General features: G+C 39.9%; 1 protein-coding gene across 2 annotated transcripts; it reads left to right on the forward strand.

The window, feature by feature from the left end:
• Positions 1-3,032: 3,032 nt before the first annotated feature.
• Positions 3,033-19,441, forward strand: lnx2b (ligand of numb-protein X 2b). Of its 2 annotated transcripts, none has more exons than XM_042418198.1 (10): positions 3,033-3,337; positions 8,792-9,385; positions 10,778-10,971; positions 12,775-12,974; positions 14,302-14,733; positions 15,799-15,945; positions 16,865-17,039; positions 17,199-17,442; positions 17,543-17,701; positions 17,806-19,441. In XM_042418198.1, exons 2-10 carry the CDS (start codon positions 8,979-8,981, stop codon positions 17,939-17,941), a joined length of 2,094 nt encoding a protein of 697 aa, XP_042274132.1. In that variant the 5' UTR covers positions 3,033-3,337; positions 8,792-8,978; the 3' UTR covers positions 17,942-19,441. The 2 variants fall into 2 exon arrangements, with proteins under 2 accessions (XP_042274132.1, XP_042274134.1); XM_042418200.1 differs by lacking the exon at positions 3,033-3,337 and adding an exon at positions 7,523-7,818.
• The last annotated feature ends 822 nt before the right edge of the window (positions 19,442-20,263 follow it).

The following is a 20,263-nucleotide window of genomic DNA, read 5'->3' on the forward strand; positions in this document are numbered from 1 at the left end:
ACAGGCTTTCACAGAGAGGTTTTATGGCACAGAGACTTCCCTTCCATTCTGCAGGGGGTATAGCACTTTACACCGTTCATGTGTCACAGCCCTTTTAACTGGCACAGTCCCCAAACAGTAGTATTTTTCTATTCAGCATTAACTGTTGTTTTGATAAATCATGAGTTTTGGTAGAGAGAGAAACACTGGCATATCTCAAAATGATCAAATCTGGAGCTTGAAATATAAACTGGTATTAAACAAAGTGTGACAAATAAACCAATTCAAATTTCCATCAGTGTTTACTTGTGGTTTAAATGACCGTGAAGAGCAGATTATAACTCAGTCAGATGAACACTGACAACACTGACAGCAGAGCTGCAACTAACGATTATTTTCATTATTGATTAGACGGATGCTTCTTTAGTCAATTAGTCATTAGTCTATAAAATGTCAGAAAAATAGTAAAAAATATTCATCACATTTTCCCAGAGCCAGAGCTGACAGATTCAGATTGTTTATTTAGTTTAATCAACAGTCAAAAACCCCAAAAATATTCAGGTTACCGTCATACAAGACTAAGGATCAAAATTGGTGCAGATTACTTTTCTGTTGATTTACTTATCAGTTAATCAGCTGATCATTTTAGTGAAGGCTGAATGATCAATCGTACAAATTGAGCAACTGTACTGGGTACCAGGCTTCTAGCTTCAGGCTTATTGTGTGTAAACTGGTTTTTGCTAATTTGATTGAAAATTAGTTTGCACCACTTATTTAACTGACATGATAAAGGTCCTGAGGATAAGTCCTGCTTGACTACATAATATCGATGCCCTGTGTTGAAGAAATACAAACTGTTGTCAATGACTGTAGAGCTGCAACGACTAATCGATTAGTTGTCAACTTTTAAATTAATCACCAATTATTTTGACAATCGATTAATAATTCGAGTCATGTTTTTAAGAAAAAAAAGTCCAAATTCTCAGATTTTTCATATGAAAACATACTGCATGAATACTTTTGTTGTAAAATTGCATGAATGAACATACAGCCAATGTATTTTGTCTTACATCAGTCTTTCACACAGATTTCATAGATTTGTTTGCTGTTTTTCTGTAATTTGACTTTCTTGGTCTATTCTGTACAAACATCTATTGCATGTCGGTCCGTCCTGGGAGAGGGATCCCTCCTCTGTTGCTCTTCCTGAGGTTTCTTCCATTTTTTCCCTGTTAAAGTTTTTTTAGGGTTTTTTTTCCTTATGTGAATCGAGAGTCTATGGAAAGAGGATGTTGTATTACTGTGCAGATTGTAAAGCCCCCTGAACCTAATCTGTGATTTGTGGTATTAGGCTATAAAATAAAACTGACCTGACTTGACTATTTTGTGAATGGAATGTCATATGCAGAACAAAATGTAGTACTATACTTCCATATAAATACCTCAGTGGTAGGCAAATAGTGGCCCAACAAAAATATTTAGCCCCCTAATGAAGGCTGAAGTTTATAGATGACATCAAATCTCTTACATGACTCTTAATAAATCTACAGTAGATAACGATGTAAACACACAGCTTATGTAAAACCCAATGAATAGAGAGGTACATAACTTAATTTGTCCCATCTGACCAGAACAGATTTGTGTCAGTAACAGAACTTCAGCTTCAACCATAACATATGCCCTCAGATACAACCCTAAAACTGGTTTATACAAACAAAAGCGTATCAAAAACGTGTTTTCACTGTGCCTGTACAACATCGACCCCCAAATAAACTGAAAGAATCTGGCCCATGGTTGGGCCAGACATACATATGACCCCTGACCCTTGACATACATATACTTAAGTATAGCCTATAGGACTATGATATCAGTGAAACACTGTGTTAATATAGATTTGAAAAATACATTTGAAAGACTGTGATTCTTCTTTAATATGAGCAGCCTTTTCTTGTTTTAATTCTCTTTCCCAAAGCTCCTTGCTGAATAATATAGCAAGAAATTAGCAGTGTAAAGTAACTAAGTCAATTTACTAAAGTACTGTACTTAAGTTCAATTTTGAGGTACTTAACTTTACTTGAGTATCTCCATTTTATGTTACTTTATACTTCCACTCCAATATCTTACTTTCTTCTCCACTACATTTATTTGACAGCTTTAGTTACTTTTCAAATGGAGATTTGACACAATGGATAATATAACAAGCTTTTAAAATACAGCACATTGTTAAAGATGAAACCAGTGGTTCCCAACCTTTTTCACTTTTGACATCTTACAAAAAGCAGTGTGTAGTCTGGGTCACATTTCAGATGTCTGAGTTGTTAACAGCTCCACCAAATAGTGATTTTTCCCTCTAAACTTCTCACATGGTTTCATTTCAATACATGTTCAAATGATCCAATATTTCACCAAAATCAAAGATTAGAGAACAAGTCCAAAAACTGAAAATAAATTTGTGTGACAGAATTTTGTTTTTTCTTCTTTCCTCTCCCATTAATCATCTCACGACCCCTCAGATTTATCTAGTGACCCTTTGGAGGGGCCCGACCCCTAGGTTGGGAATCACTGGACTAAACTAGCTAACTTTATATAAAGTAGTTGAAACTAGCTCCACTTCCAGCAGCTACAACAGTAACATGCTGCTCTAACACTGATGCCTCAGTATTAATAATCTAATGATGTCATATATAATAATATATCAATCAGAGGGACCAAACCACTACTTTTACTGCAATACTTTAACTACATCAAGCTGATAATACTTGTATATTTAAGTAGGATTTTTCATGCAGGACTTTTACTTGTAATGGAGTATTTTTACATTGCTCTATTGGTACTTTTATTTATTATTAACTAAATGATCTGATTACTTCCTCCACCACTGCCTTTGAACTAAATACAAAACAGAAACTGGGATAAGTTGCTGTTTCAACCGACTATTCGTTATATTAGATAGCTGTTATTTTATTGCATGATTATTCTGTAGCTAATAAGTGACTGATAAGGACAGCACTACTTTTACAGCTACATAACACAGCAGTGCAGTGTGTACACCTGCCTGGACTCCTTCCTGTGCTGAACCTGAACGTCTCCTGGCTTTTCAGTGTGTTTGCTCGAAACTGGTGAAGTGGCCCAGCCTTCCCCCATGTAGGACGAGCTACACCTGGGACAACTAGTCGGGATAATTCACCCACAGCAATGCGGTAAAAAAATGACGACTCTCGGCGGTGTAGTTGGACGCTGGCCAGTCTCTGAGCTGTTTTAAAGTTCGTTTGTCAGTGAGTTCACAGTGATCTCTTTGTTTTAGCTAGCGATAGGTTAGCTGCTGCTGCTGCTTCCGGGGAGGGGGGGAACCTCCACACAGGTAAGACGAGTTTCAGTCTTTACTTGAGCCAATTCTCTGCCATTTATGTAAACAAACACCAAACAAAGCTGTTTCAGGCTGTCAGGGGTGTACCGAGCTTGTGGTTAATTGTAAAAAGGAATGTATTAGAGCACACATTGAGCCGTTTGACTGAAAAAAGTGAGTTACCGTCCTCGAGGCGTGTAGCCGTTAAACGTTAGCGCTCTACGTGCTGAAGGTGAAGCCATGTTCAGGTACGAGGCTGTATGAGCCGTCATACTGTCGCTCTCTTCACCGATAAAAGCTGAACTTTTATTACCTCCTCTGTCACTTGGATCTGCCACATTCGTGTAGCGATTAGGAGCAAACCGACAGCAACATGGGCTGACGTGAGGAGGGGACGCACTGAGTTATTTATGGTCCTGGTGACAGCACAGACATCCAGGCAGGGCTGGAAAGTGATCACACAATGCTTCTTCTTTTTCCTCATGTACATGTTGGTGACTTTGTGGAAATCATCACTGAATTAAAGACGTATTGGTTTGTATCTGGTTGTATTGACTGTGAGGACATTTACTGAAGTACTGAACTTAAGTACAATTTTGAAGTATTTTCATTTAAGGCTACTTTATGCTTCTGAGGGAAATATTGTACTTTATACTCCACTACATTGTTTGACTACTGTAGTTATTGATTACCTTGTTGATAAAGATCTTACATTCAAAGCATATGATCAATTTATAAAATAAGATGCATTGTTATACATAATACTACCCGACAGTATATACAGTAGTTACATTATTTCACCTCAGCAGCTGCAGCATTATAATGCTGCTTACATATTAGTGTTTCAATAATATATTTATGATAAGTAAATTATAGTGATCTTAAAGGGGCCATTATGCATAATGAATACTTTTATATAAGTACCCATTTAGTGTGAATACTTTTTAACAAAAGCAATCTGACTCCATCTTGAGTAATATGCATAATGGACACTTTTAGAGTGTTATAATTTATGTATAATAGTAATTACATTATTGAAACACTACTATGTAAGCAGCATTTTAGTGCTGTAGTTGGTGCTCCATTGGCTTCTTTTAGTGTGATTTTGTGCAGCTATGTGTTTACTTCAAAAGTGCTACTTTTGTACCTGAGTAGTTTTTAATAAAGATAATCTGACTCCACCTTGAGTCATATTTAGTCTAGCAACAGTATTTCTGCTTAAATAGTAATTGCGCCAATTCTGCAGTAGTTGCAAGTACACAGACAACAGAGAAGGCATTTTTAATAAATGACCATAAGTGTAGTAGTAAAATTGAGATAATGTAAAGGTTACCTAATAAGTTTTGTCAGATCCCAAACAGTCACGTTTGACTTCTTATCTTTATTGAGCAAAATCAATCAATCACCAATCGTCAGTTGGCTGGGTAATGAATTCATCTCAATATTCAATTGATGATCCAGTGAGTTATGTAAACTTAGTGACAATAAGCAGAGACTCTTTGTTAATGAACTACTATTACCTTCTGTTCTTGATGGTTAATACAAAGGTGACATCCTTGACTGATAAGTTATGTCATGGTTGGTGTTTGAGCCCAGTTTGTTATATGTACACTGGCAGGCTGTCATACAGTGGGAGGCTCAGGAACTCTCTGAATATAAGCTCAACCTCTGTGTGTGTGTGTGTGTGTTTTGTAGGCGAGACACTGTTAACACACAACACGTGAGTACATGGTGAGGCTTAACATCAAGCTGGGTTGGTTCACAGTATAGATGTTCTGGTATGGAAAAAGGTGGAGTAGAAAACACGTTGGATTACAAACACACACATATGTTGATCACACGGATGTTGTTGATGATTTCCCGCGTATAGATATATGCCTTGCAAATACTGGTCATTTTATTTAAAGCAGCAGACTTTGCACATTGTTTCCATAGCAGTTACGTAACATTCAAACACCGCTCAAAATAGATAGATAAATATAGCATTTTATTTTAATTACAAAGGAAGCGGTACTCTAAATTCAAGACAGGCACAGATAAAAGAAAATATCCATGTCGCTCTAGTAATGAGTAATGTGTAATTGATGCTACTGTAAAAACTGAGACATGATGGAGCTCTTCACTTGATTGTGTCATACTCAAACAAGAGGGGTAGTAATTTGTTTTATTTTCCATGTCATGTAGTGTTTTATGTGTCTCTTTTTGCTGGCAATTCCCGACATTGGTATAAGATGGAGGTAGACATGACACACCTGCTGTCTCATGGTCTGGAGAATTTATTTGTCTACCGTTGCCGCCTCACCTGCGTTCACCGAGGGTGTGGCAGCACATGTGACTCACTCATATCGACCATCAAAGCAAGTGAGTTGGCTCAGCTTTAAACGCCACCTTGGGTAATCCTCTGTGAGACTGGAGGACACTGTGCGGCCAGAGACATTTCCCTCGAAAGCTTAGACTGTCACATGGTTATAAGGCATTTGATTTGGCTAAAGCGTTCCTTCATTAAAGCGGGTTGTATTGAGCAGATATCCGTTGTTTGGCTGTAAACCTGTAAAAACATATTTCACTGTATCAGCTGGGGAACTGTCTTGTTGTGCTACAGATATGAGCTTTAGTCTAAAATGTTTCTTTAAGTCCTGGATTCCTGTAAAATAATGTTTCTGCTCTGGTATAGGATTAGGTTTAATCCATATCTGTGAAACTGTACTTGTTATGTTATGTTGTGGTATTACATAAGCTTTCACAAAGAAACCTAAGACTAAAGAAGGACTTTTGAAACAGTAGATGACACTAAAATCCATAATGAAAACTTACACTTTTTAGGGCTGCAATGAACGATGACTTTCATTGATTTCTTGGGAGGGGGGGGGGGGGGTAAATTGGTTAGCTGTTGAGTCTGTTCAATGTCAGAATGCAACTAACAAATATTTTCGTTACCAATTATTTTCTTGAATAGTCATTTGCTTTGGAAAATATCAGAATGGTGAAAATATTTTGTTTAGTCCGACAAAGAAACCAAAACTCCAAAGATATTCAGTTAACAGTTGTAGAGGACTTAAAGAAACCATCAAATATTCACATTTGAGAAGCTGGAACCAGAGAATTTCAGCATTAAAAAAGATGATTATCATAATTGTTCCAGATCAGTTTTCTGTCAGTCGACTTATCTTTGCAGCTCTTGGGCGAATAATTTCACAGAGGCTAAGGGTACCTCTTCAGAGTGGCAGTTTTCTCTGACCAAAAATCCAAAATCCAAAAGTATTCAATTACCGTGACATTATAGAAAAGTGGCAAAGCTTACATTTAAGAAGCTGTAAACAGTGTATCAACTAATTGTCTCTTAACTACACTTTTTTTACATTATGCTATAACATTTTGATACGTCTCCATTTCACGTGGAAGATCCCAGGAAAGATGAGTACCTTTATTGATTTCATAGCAGCATGCTGTAGCTATGAGAGACACAGTGATAAACTGTTGTGTTACTGTAGCGTTAGTGGACACTGACATGCAGCTTCAGAGCCACCTGCAGACACAACAACTGGATACTCAGGTACCCGTCATCTCCAGGGTCGCTGAATGTCTACCTGCCATCCTTTACTCTAATCAAGACAGCATCCTCAGTAAAAGCCTTTGGGTGCTCTGTGGCCAGCTTTGACTCCCTGCAAGTGCACGTCTATGTATCACAAAGCAAATAACACACCTTCGGTATAAAGGAATTTGATAACAGTGGAAAAACTGAAACTGGGAATGTTTTATCGATAAGAGAACTAGATATACCCTTTACAGTAGGGCAGAGTAGTGAATTTATTGTTTACCTCTTGTTTCACATTCTTGCACCAGGTCATGTTTTTTTCCCAAATAAATGGAGCACAGCCTGGTTTCTACTGTGCTTCTCTCTCTGTGCTACAGGATCCATGACCCCTATCCATTTCAAGAGTAGGTATCACTTGTGAACAGTAAAGACAAAGACAGGGAGGGGAGGCCTGTATGACCTCAGCAAGTGTGTACGTCTGTGGAAGGACTCATATTTGTAATCAGGCGTTTGTGTTTGCTATCAATCACTAAGCTATTGAGAGTACTTTCCCTGTGGTTGTGCAACATCAGCAGCTTGAGTCCCCCACCCCCCCAAACACACACACACACACACACACACACACACACACACACACACACACACACACACACACACACACATTCACTGACACTGATGGAGGCAGAGGGAACACTTCTCCTGTCCTCTCAGCTGAGCTTCACTCTGCCTAGTTACACCAATTCCCCTCTGCATTCCTTACAGCGGTGCAGCCAGAGCTCATACACATCCACGCTCATGCACACAAATATGTGTCCACACACACACACACAGACCTTATCCTGACGGTGTGCAGGGGAGGCAGGGCTCTGGTTTCATTCAGGCTTAAGGCAGCTGCTAGGTTAGAGTCTCGTGTTTGCGTGCAGTGGCTACTGGGCGCTTGACAACAAAGATATCATCTTGGGTGAGTAGCTTGAAGGTAACTGAAGCTAAAGCAGTCTTTTTGTACCTGGAATCTGGATTTGAGTCATAAAGAGAAAGAGGCGTAAGGTAGCTCTTTTTTTCATATTATGTGTGGCAATGTGCAAAGGAAAATTACACTGTTTGCTTTACTCCTTTTTATATTGAGGATATGCATCTGAAGGTAGTATTTGTTGGTATTTGTCTGTCCCACTTTAGTCCTTCAGACAGCATGAAATCTTCTAAAATGATGCCGGTCAAAACATTCAGCTCAAAACTCCTTGTTTATGTTGTACAAAAGCCATTTACCGCTACTTAACTGTACTTTTGCTCCTAATATTTCTGGTCTCCTTGGAAGCTCTCCCTACCTATCTCCACACACACACAGTTTATTAAATGCAATTCATTTTACAAGCTAGATCTTATGCGATCGATACCATATTTGGTGTGTTTCATGAAATGTCAGTTTATCTGATTTATTTGTTCATATGTGGAGTAAATGACCAGAAGTTTCTCAAAAGAATGCATTCCTCATCAGCAGTCTCCTTATGAGAAGGAATTAGAGGAGATTAGGAGCTGCACAAAGGGATGGAGATCACTGCTGATTGGATGCAAGGGGCCATTAATGATGGGAATTGCATTTCTGCCCAGTCCATTCAGAATTCTTACTCCCGTGTAGTACCATGCCTTTGTTCCTTCCCATTAGCGGTGGTTTGACTTTAGTCCGCTTTCTCTTGCCTCATTGCACAGAGTTTAGTTTTCAGTTTCAGTTCAGCTTTCAGTTACGTGCATAGTGACTTTTTAGCTGAGATGAGAATTCCTTTTGTCCCTCAGGAAACTTGCTGAGAGGAAGCAGCTGTGGCTTGCTGCTATATTGCTGTTGCTCTGTGGATTTGTCATTTCCTGTGGAGTTGGCCAGTATGAGTAGGAATAGTACAGCTTCTGCAGCAGAACTTACTGTGTCTCTCTTTCAACAGAAAAATCAAAATGAAGACATGGAGATAACATTGTGACTATGGACGATTGTTTCACTTGTTGATCCAGCTTTTGAGATGCAGACATAGACCTCACGAAATATACTGGACACAGTTTTTGAGGAGATAAGCAGCTGTGTAGAAACGGACGCAGAACTTTCCCTGTGCAACAGACGTTTGGACTGAGCCAATGGCTACAACAGAAACCAAGATCGCCAGCAGCAGCTACACCGCAGGCCTTTCATGGGCCAGAGTTTGTAAGGAGTGTGGCCAGCAGCATGACGGCCTGGACAGTCACCTGTACGAGTACCAGGATGATGTGGATGATGAGCTGGTATGCCACATCTGTCTGCAGCCCCTACTCAAACCTATGGACACCCCTTGTGGCCACACTTACTGCTTTCATTGTCTGAGCAACTTCTTGAAAGAGCAGGACTTCTGCCCTGTGGACCGCCAGCGGCTGCAGTTACATCAGTGCCGTCCATCCAGCCTGCTGGTCAGGAACCTGCTGGACAAGTTGACTGTGACATGCCCTCACTATGCAGACTGCCAGCAGCAGATGCAACGGTGTGAACTACAGCCTCACCTGCACAACAGGTAAGACTCCTCTTGTTGTGGTTAGGGATGAGGTCAAAGATCACAGAGTCATGCTGACATTCGATGGCAGCAATATCAGTGGTTATTGGGTCTATATCTGGCTAAAATAAAGGGAAATGGTTCAATTTTCCAATTCTAAAATCTGACTGGTTGACTGGTACTGTATATGGAAATGTAAAAATATCTTATATCCTACCAGCCTTTAAAAAAAAACAAAAAAACACAATATCCCAAACACTTATACAATGTAATGTAATCCTGTGCAATAGTTATACCACTGATACTACTCTAATATCTGTCAAATTAATATGAAGTTAACATGCCCTAATTAACATGATTTAAATTGTTTGTTTAATTTATGTGGGGTTATGTACTGGACTACTTCTTGGACAGGTGCATTGACTTCCTAGAGTCTCCGCTGGTTGTCTGACAACATCAAGGTGACAACAGGAGTCCAAGAAGTCACTGGCTATTGGCTAAGACATAGTGGCACATAAATCTGCCGTAAAACCACAGTTACCTTCGAATGGAGCCTGTCCCCCCCCTGTTTCCAGTCTTTATGCTAAGCTAAGCTAACCAGTTGCTGGCTGTAGTTTTAAAACCCAAATAAAGATTATAACGGACATTATATAACAGATATGAAAATGGTATCTGAAATTGGCTTCTCATCCAACTCTCAACAAGAAAGAGAATAGGCGCATTTCCCAAAATGTCAAACCATTCCTTTAAAGTAAAGTGGCTGCATTATATTGTAAAGTGTGTCAAATGTCTTGTACCACCAAGTTTTTTCACTTGAAAACAAACATAAGATCTGGAAAGGTCATTATGCCCTGATAAAAGTATTCTGGCTAACTTCTTAGGAATGTACGACGACTATCATTGAAACCGTTTCTCTTCCGTGTGTCCTTTCAAGGAATGTGTTTTCCCTCTTTAAAGCTGTAATATTATTTCTAAAAACAGACTAAGGTACAGTTCCCTTCAGACATACAAACTTGTAATTACTGCGCTCAAGACAAGCTGCAGGTCAGTCGTCTTGTTTTTCCACATGGCCGGAGAGGTGCTTATCATCTTGGTGGCTAGTTTTGACGCGGTCAGTTGTGGGGGGCAAATAGTCCAACTGCAGCCCCTCTGTGCACACAACGAGGAGGCAAAGTTCAGACATGAGGACCAAGCAGCAGTCCCAGCACTCTGTCTCACCCAGACACCCTGCAATGCAGTGAAATTTTCTACTCATCTGCATAGTGCTTCTCCTCTGAACTCCGTGCATAAGTACACTTGTTCTCTCATCTTGTCACCTCTTCACCTTTTCCAAATCACGTTTAACATCATGTGTATGGCTCATCACCCGTATCGCTCTCTGACTAGTTTCCTCATGTTCCTGTCTTTTCCCAGATGTCCTGTTTTTAGAAGACTGAGGGAGGAAGCAGAGAAGAGGAAGAGGCCCTCTTGGAACGAGTTGAAGGGACGAAAGGGTGACAACGAGTCATCTGTTGATGCTAAACATTCAGCAACACAACCCCGAAATCCCACAAGAGATCAGCCTGAGCCTGGGCTAATTAATCCTGCCTTTGAAGAAAGTGAGGATGGTATGGAGTCATTTTATCATCCTAACAGCTACCAGTATAACAGCGATTCAGCCCCAAGTGACTTTTCTTTTTTCTTTGCAGCCACCAACACACAATCAGAATCACAACTTCCTAGCAAAATTAGCGATTTGCAATTACATGTTGGTCAGGCTGTTGCAGTGAAACTGGATAATGTTTGTAGAAGCTGCCCCTTTGAACCGAAAGTTTCCTCTCTGGAATGATTGCAGAAACCCTAAATCCATGCGCCCACTCCCTTCAGTGGGGGTGGTTGTCAAAACAGACAGGAATTGCTGATGTTTTTCGCCTCAAGGTTTTGATTCCTCAGTCTGTCACAAGTGAATCATCAGTATAGCCGTAGGAACATGTACCAGCTCACAGATGTTTTAACCAGAGTGTCTCATTCATAAGGAAAAACCCTTTGAGGGTTTTTTTTCCCTACTTGCAAGCCCATTCCAAGGATCAAAGTCCACTAAAACATTGTTGCCTGGCAACTAGTAATCAGTGTCCACAGAGAAGTTTGCACTGTTGTCATTTTCATCTCTACTTTAATTGAATTACTGCCTTTAATGCCCTTAAAACCCTCAGAGATGTAAGTGAAATACACTGAGTTTACACTTTTAAATATACAATTACGTCTTCTTTTTACTGAGTGTTTAAAAAATATTTTCACAGCTTAAACATGTCAGCATGTTGACTCACCCAGATTAGGCTGTTTCATCACTGCTGTCAGCTGAATATATCCTTTTGTAATGCTGTTGGTACTAAAAAGATTTGTATCACTACTAAGGAATTGACTATAGCGTGTACATACTTGTATGGTCTGTGTATAAAATCAGACCAATGCCAGTGTGCTAAAACTTATAAAACTCATAGTTTTACTGAGATGATTACACGTTGAGGTCCACTCTGCTTCATTCTTATCTATGACGAGCTTTTGTTCACTGTGCTGTAAAAACAAATGTCACCTATAGTTCAACATCATGCTATCGGTTGACACAGCATTATGAATTTTATGGTTTTCTCTTGTTTGGAAAAGGCATACTCCACAATTCTGAGATATAAAGTATGTATAGCTTGTATCTTTACGTTGAATAGTGTAAAATAGCAAAATAGTATTCCTTTAATTTACAGTATGTAGAGTTTGTTTGGCTGTGATGTTTACAATTCTTATTTTCTGAGTGATTTGTCATTTGCAAATATGTGAAAGACCATTTTAGTTTAGTTTAGTTATAATTTCACATTAATCACAAATGTTCTGCTTAACAGTCTCTTCAAAGTGCTGTTTAAAGGATAATTCCAGTATATAATATTTTCAGATAGTTCTGGCCATCATTTCTACAGGTTATGATACTTTTTTGAAACAAAGTTATTACTGATTAGCCAGAAGTAAAACAGAAGTAAGTGCACCCAAAATATCAGTAATAATCCGTCATTGCACAGGAAAACTATCTGGTTACATACATGTGGTTAACCACTCATGTTTCTTTCCACTTCTGACTTATTATTTAGAGATGTTGCCATGTTCCTAAATCTCAGCAATTACCTTGGTGAATACAATGTTATATATTTATATATTACACCAATAGAAATCATCACCAAAGAATAAAACCCAAGAAAAACAGAATTATCCTTTAAGTGGTTATATTTGGTAAGTGCATTTAGTGTGTTTTAAGGGGTATTTAAGAGGTAAAATTCAGCCAAAGAGAGCTGAGTGCTTGAGGGCAAGTGCAAGAGTGTTTGTTTCATAAACTGGAAATACAACCATAGTTATTCCACCTGGCTTTCTGCCCCTCTTCCCTCCAGACAACACCCCCCTGCGGTCCAGTCTGGTGGCTGAGGCCAATGTGGTGGAGCTGTTCAGAGAGGAGCCTGAGCAGGAGCTGGGCCTGCGCATCGTGGGGGGGAAAGACACACCGCTGGGGAACGTAGTCATCCAGGAGATTGTCCGCGACTCGCTAGCAGCTCGCGATGGCAGACTGGCCCCAGGGGACCATATCTTAGAGGTGAGTGAGAGTAATAATAACCTTAAGTGAAGTGAGGAATGTGATGTTTTTCTCTTCTGATCTGTTTTGAAATCCACATGGGAAGTCATAAGTATTCTGGCGGCATAGTCTGACACAGTTCAGTGGAATATATTTTTGTGTAAACACCTTGTCATTACATTCTCATGGTGTTGTAAACACAGCGCTTTGCAGCCGGGAATGGGAAAGCAGATAATCAAGAAAAACAAGTTTTAGCTCCATGGCAACAGGGCATGTTTAATAATGCTGATCACAAACGCCTCCTGTCACTCTAAGCAACTTTTTCTGATAACTGCCACTGATTGAGGAAACCCCCTATCTCTCAATATTTAAACATGAAGAGGACTAAAATTTAATCTGTTTCAATTGAAAAAGTTTGTAATTTTCTGCTGTTGTTAATAATTTAATTTATTTAAATATGGATGTTATACATATTTATGAACACGCTTTTTGTTTGTTTGTTCAACTATTGATTTGCATGAACCCAAATGTAAACCAGGAACACTTTTGGTTACAAGAGAGGAGGCTGGAAGTACAGAATATGACTTGAAGGAGATATTAATAATTGTTGTTTCTTCTCTTCCAACAATGTCCTTCTACTTGGATTTCTACCCTCCAGCTCTCCTGGAATGCGGTACAACTGTAAACTGATCTTATAGACTATTTCAGCCTCGGCTCTGGCACCCCTGCTTCAGTGTGTCCTCCAAAATGCAGCTTTTCCTCTAAATTCCAAACCTGAAAATGAAACAAAACCCTCCCAGAACAACACAGTGCCCTCAGGTTCTGTAACATTAGCTGCAGTTTTTTTTGGGCTGCTGGATGTAAAGCGATATGGTGACAATTGAATCAGTTATTTCTTGAAACTGAATCTTTCTCCTCCACTTGAATCGATGCATTGATTTGATTTTTTTTTTTTTTTTTTTTTTTTTTTTTGGTGAAGGGTCACTGTTACATCAGATTTGTGAAGCAAAGATGACTTTGACAGAAGAAGCATTCAATTCCTATCTTGTTATGGTTCTGATGAGGAAAAGACCAAGAAATTAACTGAAAGTCAGATAAATCAGATGTCACATATTGAAACAGAGCAACAAGATTCAGGAAGATCAATTAAATGCTTTTTGTCTGACTTCAACATAATTATCTATTGAGGAAAAGTAAGATATTTGTTCAGTCTTGCTTTCCTGTTTAATTTAATACTTCTCATAACTTGCCATAGTGGCACTCATGTTCAGTATGTACTGACTTGTTGGTGGTAGACTTCTTCACTGTTGACTCTCTTGTTTTTCCGTCTGTGGTGTCGTGTTTCCAGGTGAATGACGTCAGTCTGGCTTCTGTCCCTCACGCTCGGGCCATCGCAGTGCTGAGGCAGCCTGGCCCTCTCAGGCTCACTGTAATGCAGGAGAAAGGTTTCAAATCAAGAGATCCACGCTCTGATCATCACCCTTCCTCGTCCAACACTTCCACTGCCCCCCAGCCTTCCCACAGTAACCATGGCAACGCTACCTCCAATCACAACCCTGGCACAGTCCTGCAGGTGATGCTAATGAAGAGTCTGCGCACCGAACCGCTCGGCATCAAACTCATCCGCAAATCAGATGAGAGTGGGGTTTTCATCCTGGACCTGCTGGCCGGTGGTTTGGCAGCCAAAGATGGAAAACTGAGGAACAATGACAAGGTGTTGGCCATCAACGGACATGACCTGAGACATGGTACACCTGAGAGCGCCGCCCAGATCATACAGGTATTTCTCTGTCATATACAGAAAAGCCATATTAAACATTAACTACAAACTGAGTTTGATAGGCAGTCCATTACAGTGAACATTTAGACCTTTATTTTTTGTCAAAGTTTTATCATGTGATAGTGTGGAACTGTTTTAAACTCATCCTTGTTTGTGGATTCAAGGAAGCAACAATAGCTGCCAAAGAGCATCAAATTCCTGTAAAACAAAAACAAGATGATAAATAATATGTAAACAGTGACATTCTGAAAAGGATAATGATACCTTTTTTTTGTTGCTTTTACTAAATCTTTTAAACATACACAGTATATATGTACAGCAAGGTAATATATTTCATCCAAATACATATGACATATATATTGTGTGACCTTGCATCAAACAGTGTCTCCTATTTTCCAGCCCATTCTGATGACATTCCCCAACCAACATAACCTCCACCCCAAGAATGTAAAAATCTCAAAATAAATGGAAATTACAGAAAAAGACAAACACTATCAAATTGATAAACAAATAAAACAAATAACAAGGATAATGTGAGTTAAGTAACTAAAGCATTAAAAAAGCAGTTGTTCAGTAGCCAGGTCTTATTGGTTGTTTAACACCATCAGCAATTGGGATTTCCACCAAATTCAGTAGGAAATGTCCTGTGGGGACCATAAAAATCCATTATTTTTTTTATAGTGATCAGGACGGTTCTTTTCCAGATAGGTTGTTCTGAACTGAAGTGTTACAATACAAAAGGACACAGAAACCATCATGGTCATTCACCCCACTGCTAGCACAGTAAACACAAAGCTGGTTAAGTTACAGTTCAAGCCATTTTTAAGAATTAGCAACTTGATTTTCATACCATCCTGAAATTAATGTAAACCAGTATCATGAGGAGGCCTGCAAATCAATTTGAAAACTCATGATTTTGTTTGTAAAATAGTTGGCACTAATGTAAAGTACTGTATGTTTGTTCATTAGATAAAACATGGAAAACTATTGGTGACCGTGATGGTATTTTACATAATGTTCTGTTTGCATTTGTTGTCTAATAAAATGCTTTTTTCTTGTGTGCAGGCCAGCGAGGTGCGTGTGAACTTTGTGGTGATGAGGCCTGCAGACACTCAGGAGGAAGGAGGAAGCAGCAGAGAGGGACAACACAGCAGAGCAGCCAGGAGGGCGCCTGAGCCGCAGTACTTTAGACGGCGGTCCACCTACATGAAAGTAATACGGAACATTTGCTTACATATCAGTGTTCAAACTAAAGATTGCTCTTGGCCTCCCTTTTTAATCAAATATATTTTTGTTTGGGCCCTTTCCAGCTGTGGGCTACGTGAATTTAACCTCATGTTACACTACTAGCAACAATGCTGATTGTAGTATCCTGTGCTTCTGTTTACACAGTGTAATTGTGAATCACACTCAGTTGTACCATACACTGTCAGCAGAAAGAATAGCAACCCCCCACTTGGGAGTGAGAAGCTTTGAGAGCAGACACCTGCGTCAGTGAACAGAGATGAAAGCCCTTCTCGAGGGCCTCCCTCTGTCCTGATCAAAAGGCCCGGGGTGCTGCTCACTCTGCCACTACGGGGCCACTGTCTTGTTGTTTTTTTGGTTGTTTCTTTGGGTGGCAGAGGATCAAAGCTAGTAACAGTTAGCTTTCGCCTGCAGAGTCAAGCCTTTTCGTCTTGCTGGGGGGGGATGGGTTCCCTGCTGGGGGGGAGGAAGAGCCTCCCCCCCTCCCCCAAGCTTCCCTTCTGATGGTTTACAGACTCCAGAGAGCAACAAGGAGGCTGGTTGAAGCTGTCATTTTCCACACATCTTTTCCACTACGAGAGCTTAGTGTTGATCCTCACACGTTGCCTCTACCCTTACCTCTCAGCTCCATCTCAAATGTTTCACATTTGTTTCTACGAGTGGTATCAATTAAGTCAAAGGATCCTGGAAAGGCTAAAGTTAATTGGCAGCACAGATTTCATGTATGTAACTTGGAAACTTGATGTTTTTGTGGAGAATTTGTGGAACATGAGATCTTAAAAACGAGTAGAGATTTTCAAAAAAAAATCCATACAATCTTGAAATCTAATCTTGATCAACATGTTTGTCATTATGAAGTATTAAATCTGGCTCATTGTTCATACAGGATCCTCCAGGTGGGTTTTCCAGCCAGGAGAAGACCGTGAGCCTGAAGAAGGAGCCTCGGCTTTCCCTGGGCATTACCATTGCTGGGGGGAGAGACTGTCGCAGCCGCCTGCCTGTCTACATCACAAGTGTGCAGCCCGTCGGTTGTCTGCACCGAGATGGCACCATCAAAAGAGGTACAAAACAGCATCTGTGATTTTATGTTTTTAAAAAACAGAAACTTCATGTTGTGGTTAAATGAAAATGCATAGGAAGGGGTTTATATTGTGAGTTTATAGATATAAAGAATGGGACCACTTCTCTAAATTCAAACTCAACTGAAAAATCATTTGTAGGTGACGTTCTGCTGAGTATCAACGGTGTAGACCTGACCCAGCTGTCATACAACGAGGCCGTTTCTGCACTGAAGGCACAGACAGCTCAGCCCCAGGTGGTGCTCCGTGTCATCCAGACCGTCTCCGAGGACTCAGAGGAGGACCCCGAGGCTGCCAACAAGGATGAAATGGACCCCATGGACGACCCACGAGAAGACGCCCTCAACTGGACTCCGCTGTGGACTCGCTGGCTTGGATTACCGAGGTACACACCCTGATTACCATCACTCAACCTGAATTCTGTTCCTCCACTTCACCTGTGCTCATTGCAAGACTTACCTCTGACTCTGTCTTTGTCATTCCAGCCCAATGCACTGGTGCCGGGACATCGTCCTGCAAAAGACCAACAATGAGAGCTGGGGCTTCAGTATCGTCGGAGGCTACGAGGAGAGCCACGGCCAGCAGCCCTTCTTCATCAAAACCATCGTGCCTGGTACACCTGCTCACTTTGACGGACGCCTTAAGTGAGTCAACCCCAGTTTGACACCCGTAACATGACATTATCGACTCTTGTGTCCTTTCATCACTCTTACTCCACATTCACCGATGGGCTGTGGTTTCTCTCCAGGTGCGGTGATGAGATAGTGGCGGTCAACGGAGCCACAACAGTGGGAATGAACAACTCGTCTCTCATCCCCATGCTCAAGCTGCAGAAGAATAAAGTCACGCTGACTGTGGTGTCGTGGCCTGGGAGTCTGGTGTAGCAAAAAAGAAACTCACTCACTCTTGTTTTCCTTTCTCTCACTCTGTTTGGTGTGCACACAAACATGTACGTGTTCAGCGGCATTCCTTGCAAGGCCACTCACTGTCCCTGCCACTTTGTTAGGTTACTTTGTTGTAAGGGCTTTTTATCAGCTATGTAATACAGAACATGTGTGTACTTAAGAATCACCCCCGTGCACAGAAGAAATGACTCTCACAAGCATAATCTCGGCAGTTACCTGTTTGGTTGTAATGTCTGGTGCATGCAAAGGACGTTGATTGTGTAACTCGGTGAACACTTTGGGGTTTATTCAGGGTGCAAACATGATGACAATCAGTGAATTATATGCAAGGAACAAAGTGGAAGGATTGTTATTTTATTGGAACACCTTTTTGATCCTTTTCTGAAGCTCAGTATATTTTTGCTTACCTGTTAAATGATGTTATCATTTGTTAGTCACGACTTGATTCAAGTAATTTGCATAAACAGCATCCAAAGATGAAATACGGTGCAAATATGTAGACTTATATATAGATGAGTACATATATCAAAATGACTCCTGACTGTATAGACTGATGCCAAAGACACAAAAATCATCCTGTCATATACCTGTTATACCACTAGTGTGATTTTATCAACTTTATTTTTATTGCACTTTTTAAAACCTTGCAACAGAATGCTTTAAGTAGGATAATAAAGCCATTATGGAAATTTGAGTAACGAATCAAACAGTCACATTTTCCTACAGACGATTTGCTGGAGTTGACTCAAGCTGCATTCAAGTTCTTAAGGGCTTAAAAGGTTGGGAATACTTATAATGCAAAGATACTGTCCTATCCAAGTAACCACTTATATTCCACACACTCCTAAAATTAATAGGAAACCTGTATAAACCATTTAATTGGGATTGCACTGGCAGGAAACTGCTTGGGTCCAAGTTTATTTCCTGTCAGCTGTTGATACTTGTAAACAGTGCAGCAGGAAATACGTTTGGACATATTTAGAAACTGTGAGTTGGTGAATAGAAGGTAATATTAAGGTATCACAATCCCATTGCGGATGTTTGTTTTTTCTTTCTTTAAAAGGGTTTGTCAATAAATAAAGACGTTCAACAGCTTTTCATTTATTAATTGATACATGTAAAATTGCCAGTGCTCTGTATTTATTTTGAAATTATATAATGGCTCATACTGAATGGCTTTGATAAGTGAGTGCTTTGTAGACACTGAAGGACAAACCAGAATGTACACTTGCCTTAAATGTCCACAGTACCAAAATGTTTTTTCCCCTCATGATTGTTGCGGCCTTGTTAAGATCATTTGTGTTACCTCTTTCTTTTTATGTCGACACATTCCCAGTGGCCTTTCTTGTATTGATACAAGACATTATTGAACAGTTCAGAATATTGTTTTCAAGTCCGGCTGTGAAATAATAAAGTTGGTAATATGTGCGTTGGCCCCGTCCGCTGTTTCATCACGTTCAATAAAAGCATAACAAATGATGCTGTTTCTCTGTTTATCGTGGCTTCTAACTGCACTGCTGGGGATCAGTTGTCTAAAGCGGTATGAAGCTGTTCTGGGAAGATCACACAGAAAAGGCTTTTTGGGGAGGAAGTTAAAGAACAAGAACAAATAGATTCACAATATTTTATATATACATCTTCAGTGTGAGGGAAATGACACAGACTCACTGCAACTTACAAGTTAATTTCATTGTACAGTAAATTACTTGACTTAATGAGCTGCTTTTTGTTCATCATCATTTTGATCCAATGCTTTTTTTTTCTTTCATTTTTGGTGGTTTTGGCTGATTAGAAAATAACATTTAGAGTAAACCACAGCATGAATGCAAATGGTTGAAATTATTTACAACCATAAATGTCCACTACACTGCACAGTCTGTTCATGGCTCAGTGTGACCCCTAGTGGACAGAAACTGCATGAAATAAAGAGATGATTCAGGTTATGTTCATTCTTTAGCTTTCAAAATTACAATCAATCAATTTTAGACAACTGAAACACTCCTAAAATGTATTTTTTATTTCCACATGACACTTGATTACGTGATATGTCCATGCATGCAAAGTTAAAGATGATCAAACTTAGTGCATATTCTTATAAAGTCTGTGCACCACACAGGATCCAATGAGACACGGAGCATCTGAATACTGCACAGTGTGTACATAGGCGGCAGGGTTCAAGTGTGTCAATATCTGCATGTACAAACACACACACACGAGTTCTTGACTTTCTAACACTCTCTCTATCACACACACACGCACCCAGACACATTTGTGTTTGTGCTTGTAAACACACGAGGCTGT

The sequence above is a fragment of the Thunnus maccoyii genome, chromosome 8, assembly GCF_910596095.1.
Source record: "Thunnus maccoyii chromosome 8, fThuMac1.1, whole genome shotgun sequence".
Classification (NCBI taxonomy): Eukaryota; Metazoa; Chordata; class Actinopteri; order Scombriformes; family Scombridae; genus Thunnus; species Thunnus maccoyii.

Bases quoted from the DNA above. Each gene is read 5' to 3' on its own strand.
- lnx2b (XM_042418198.1), top strand. From the start codon at position 8,979: ATGGCTACAACAGAAACCAAGATCGCCAGCAGCAGCTACACCGCAGGC. The intron at 14,734-15,798 runs GTATTTCTCTGT...TCTTGTGTGCAG, and splicing joins GCGCCGCCCAGATCATACAG to GCCAGCGAGGTGCGTGTGAA. The intron at 17,040-17,198 runs GTACAAAACAGC...AATCATTTGTAG, and splicing joins AGATGGCACCATCAAAAGAG to GTGACGTTCTGCTGAGTATC.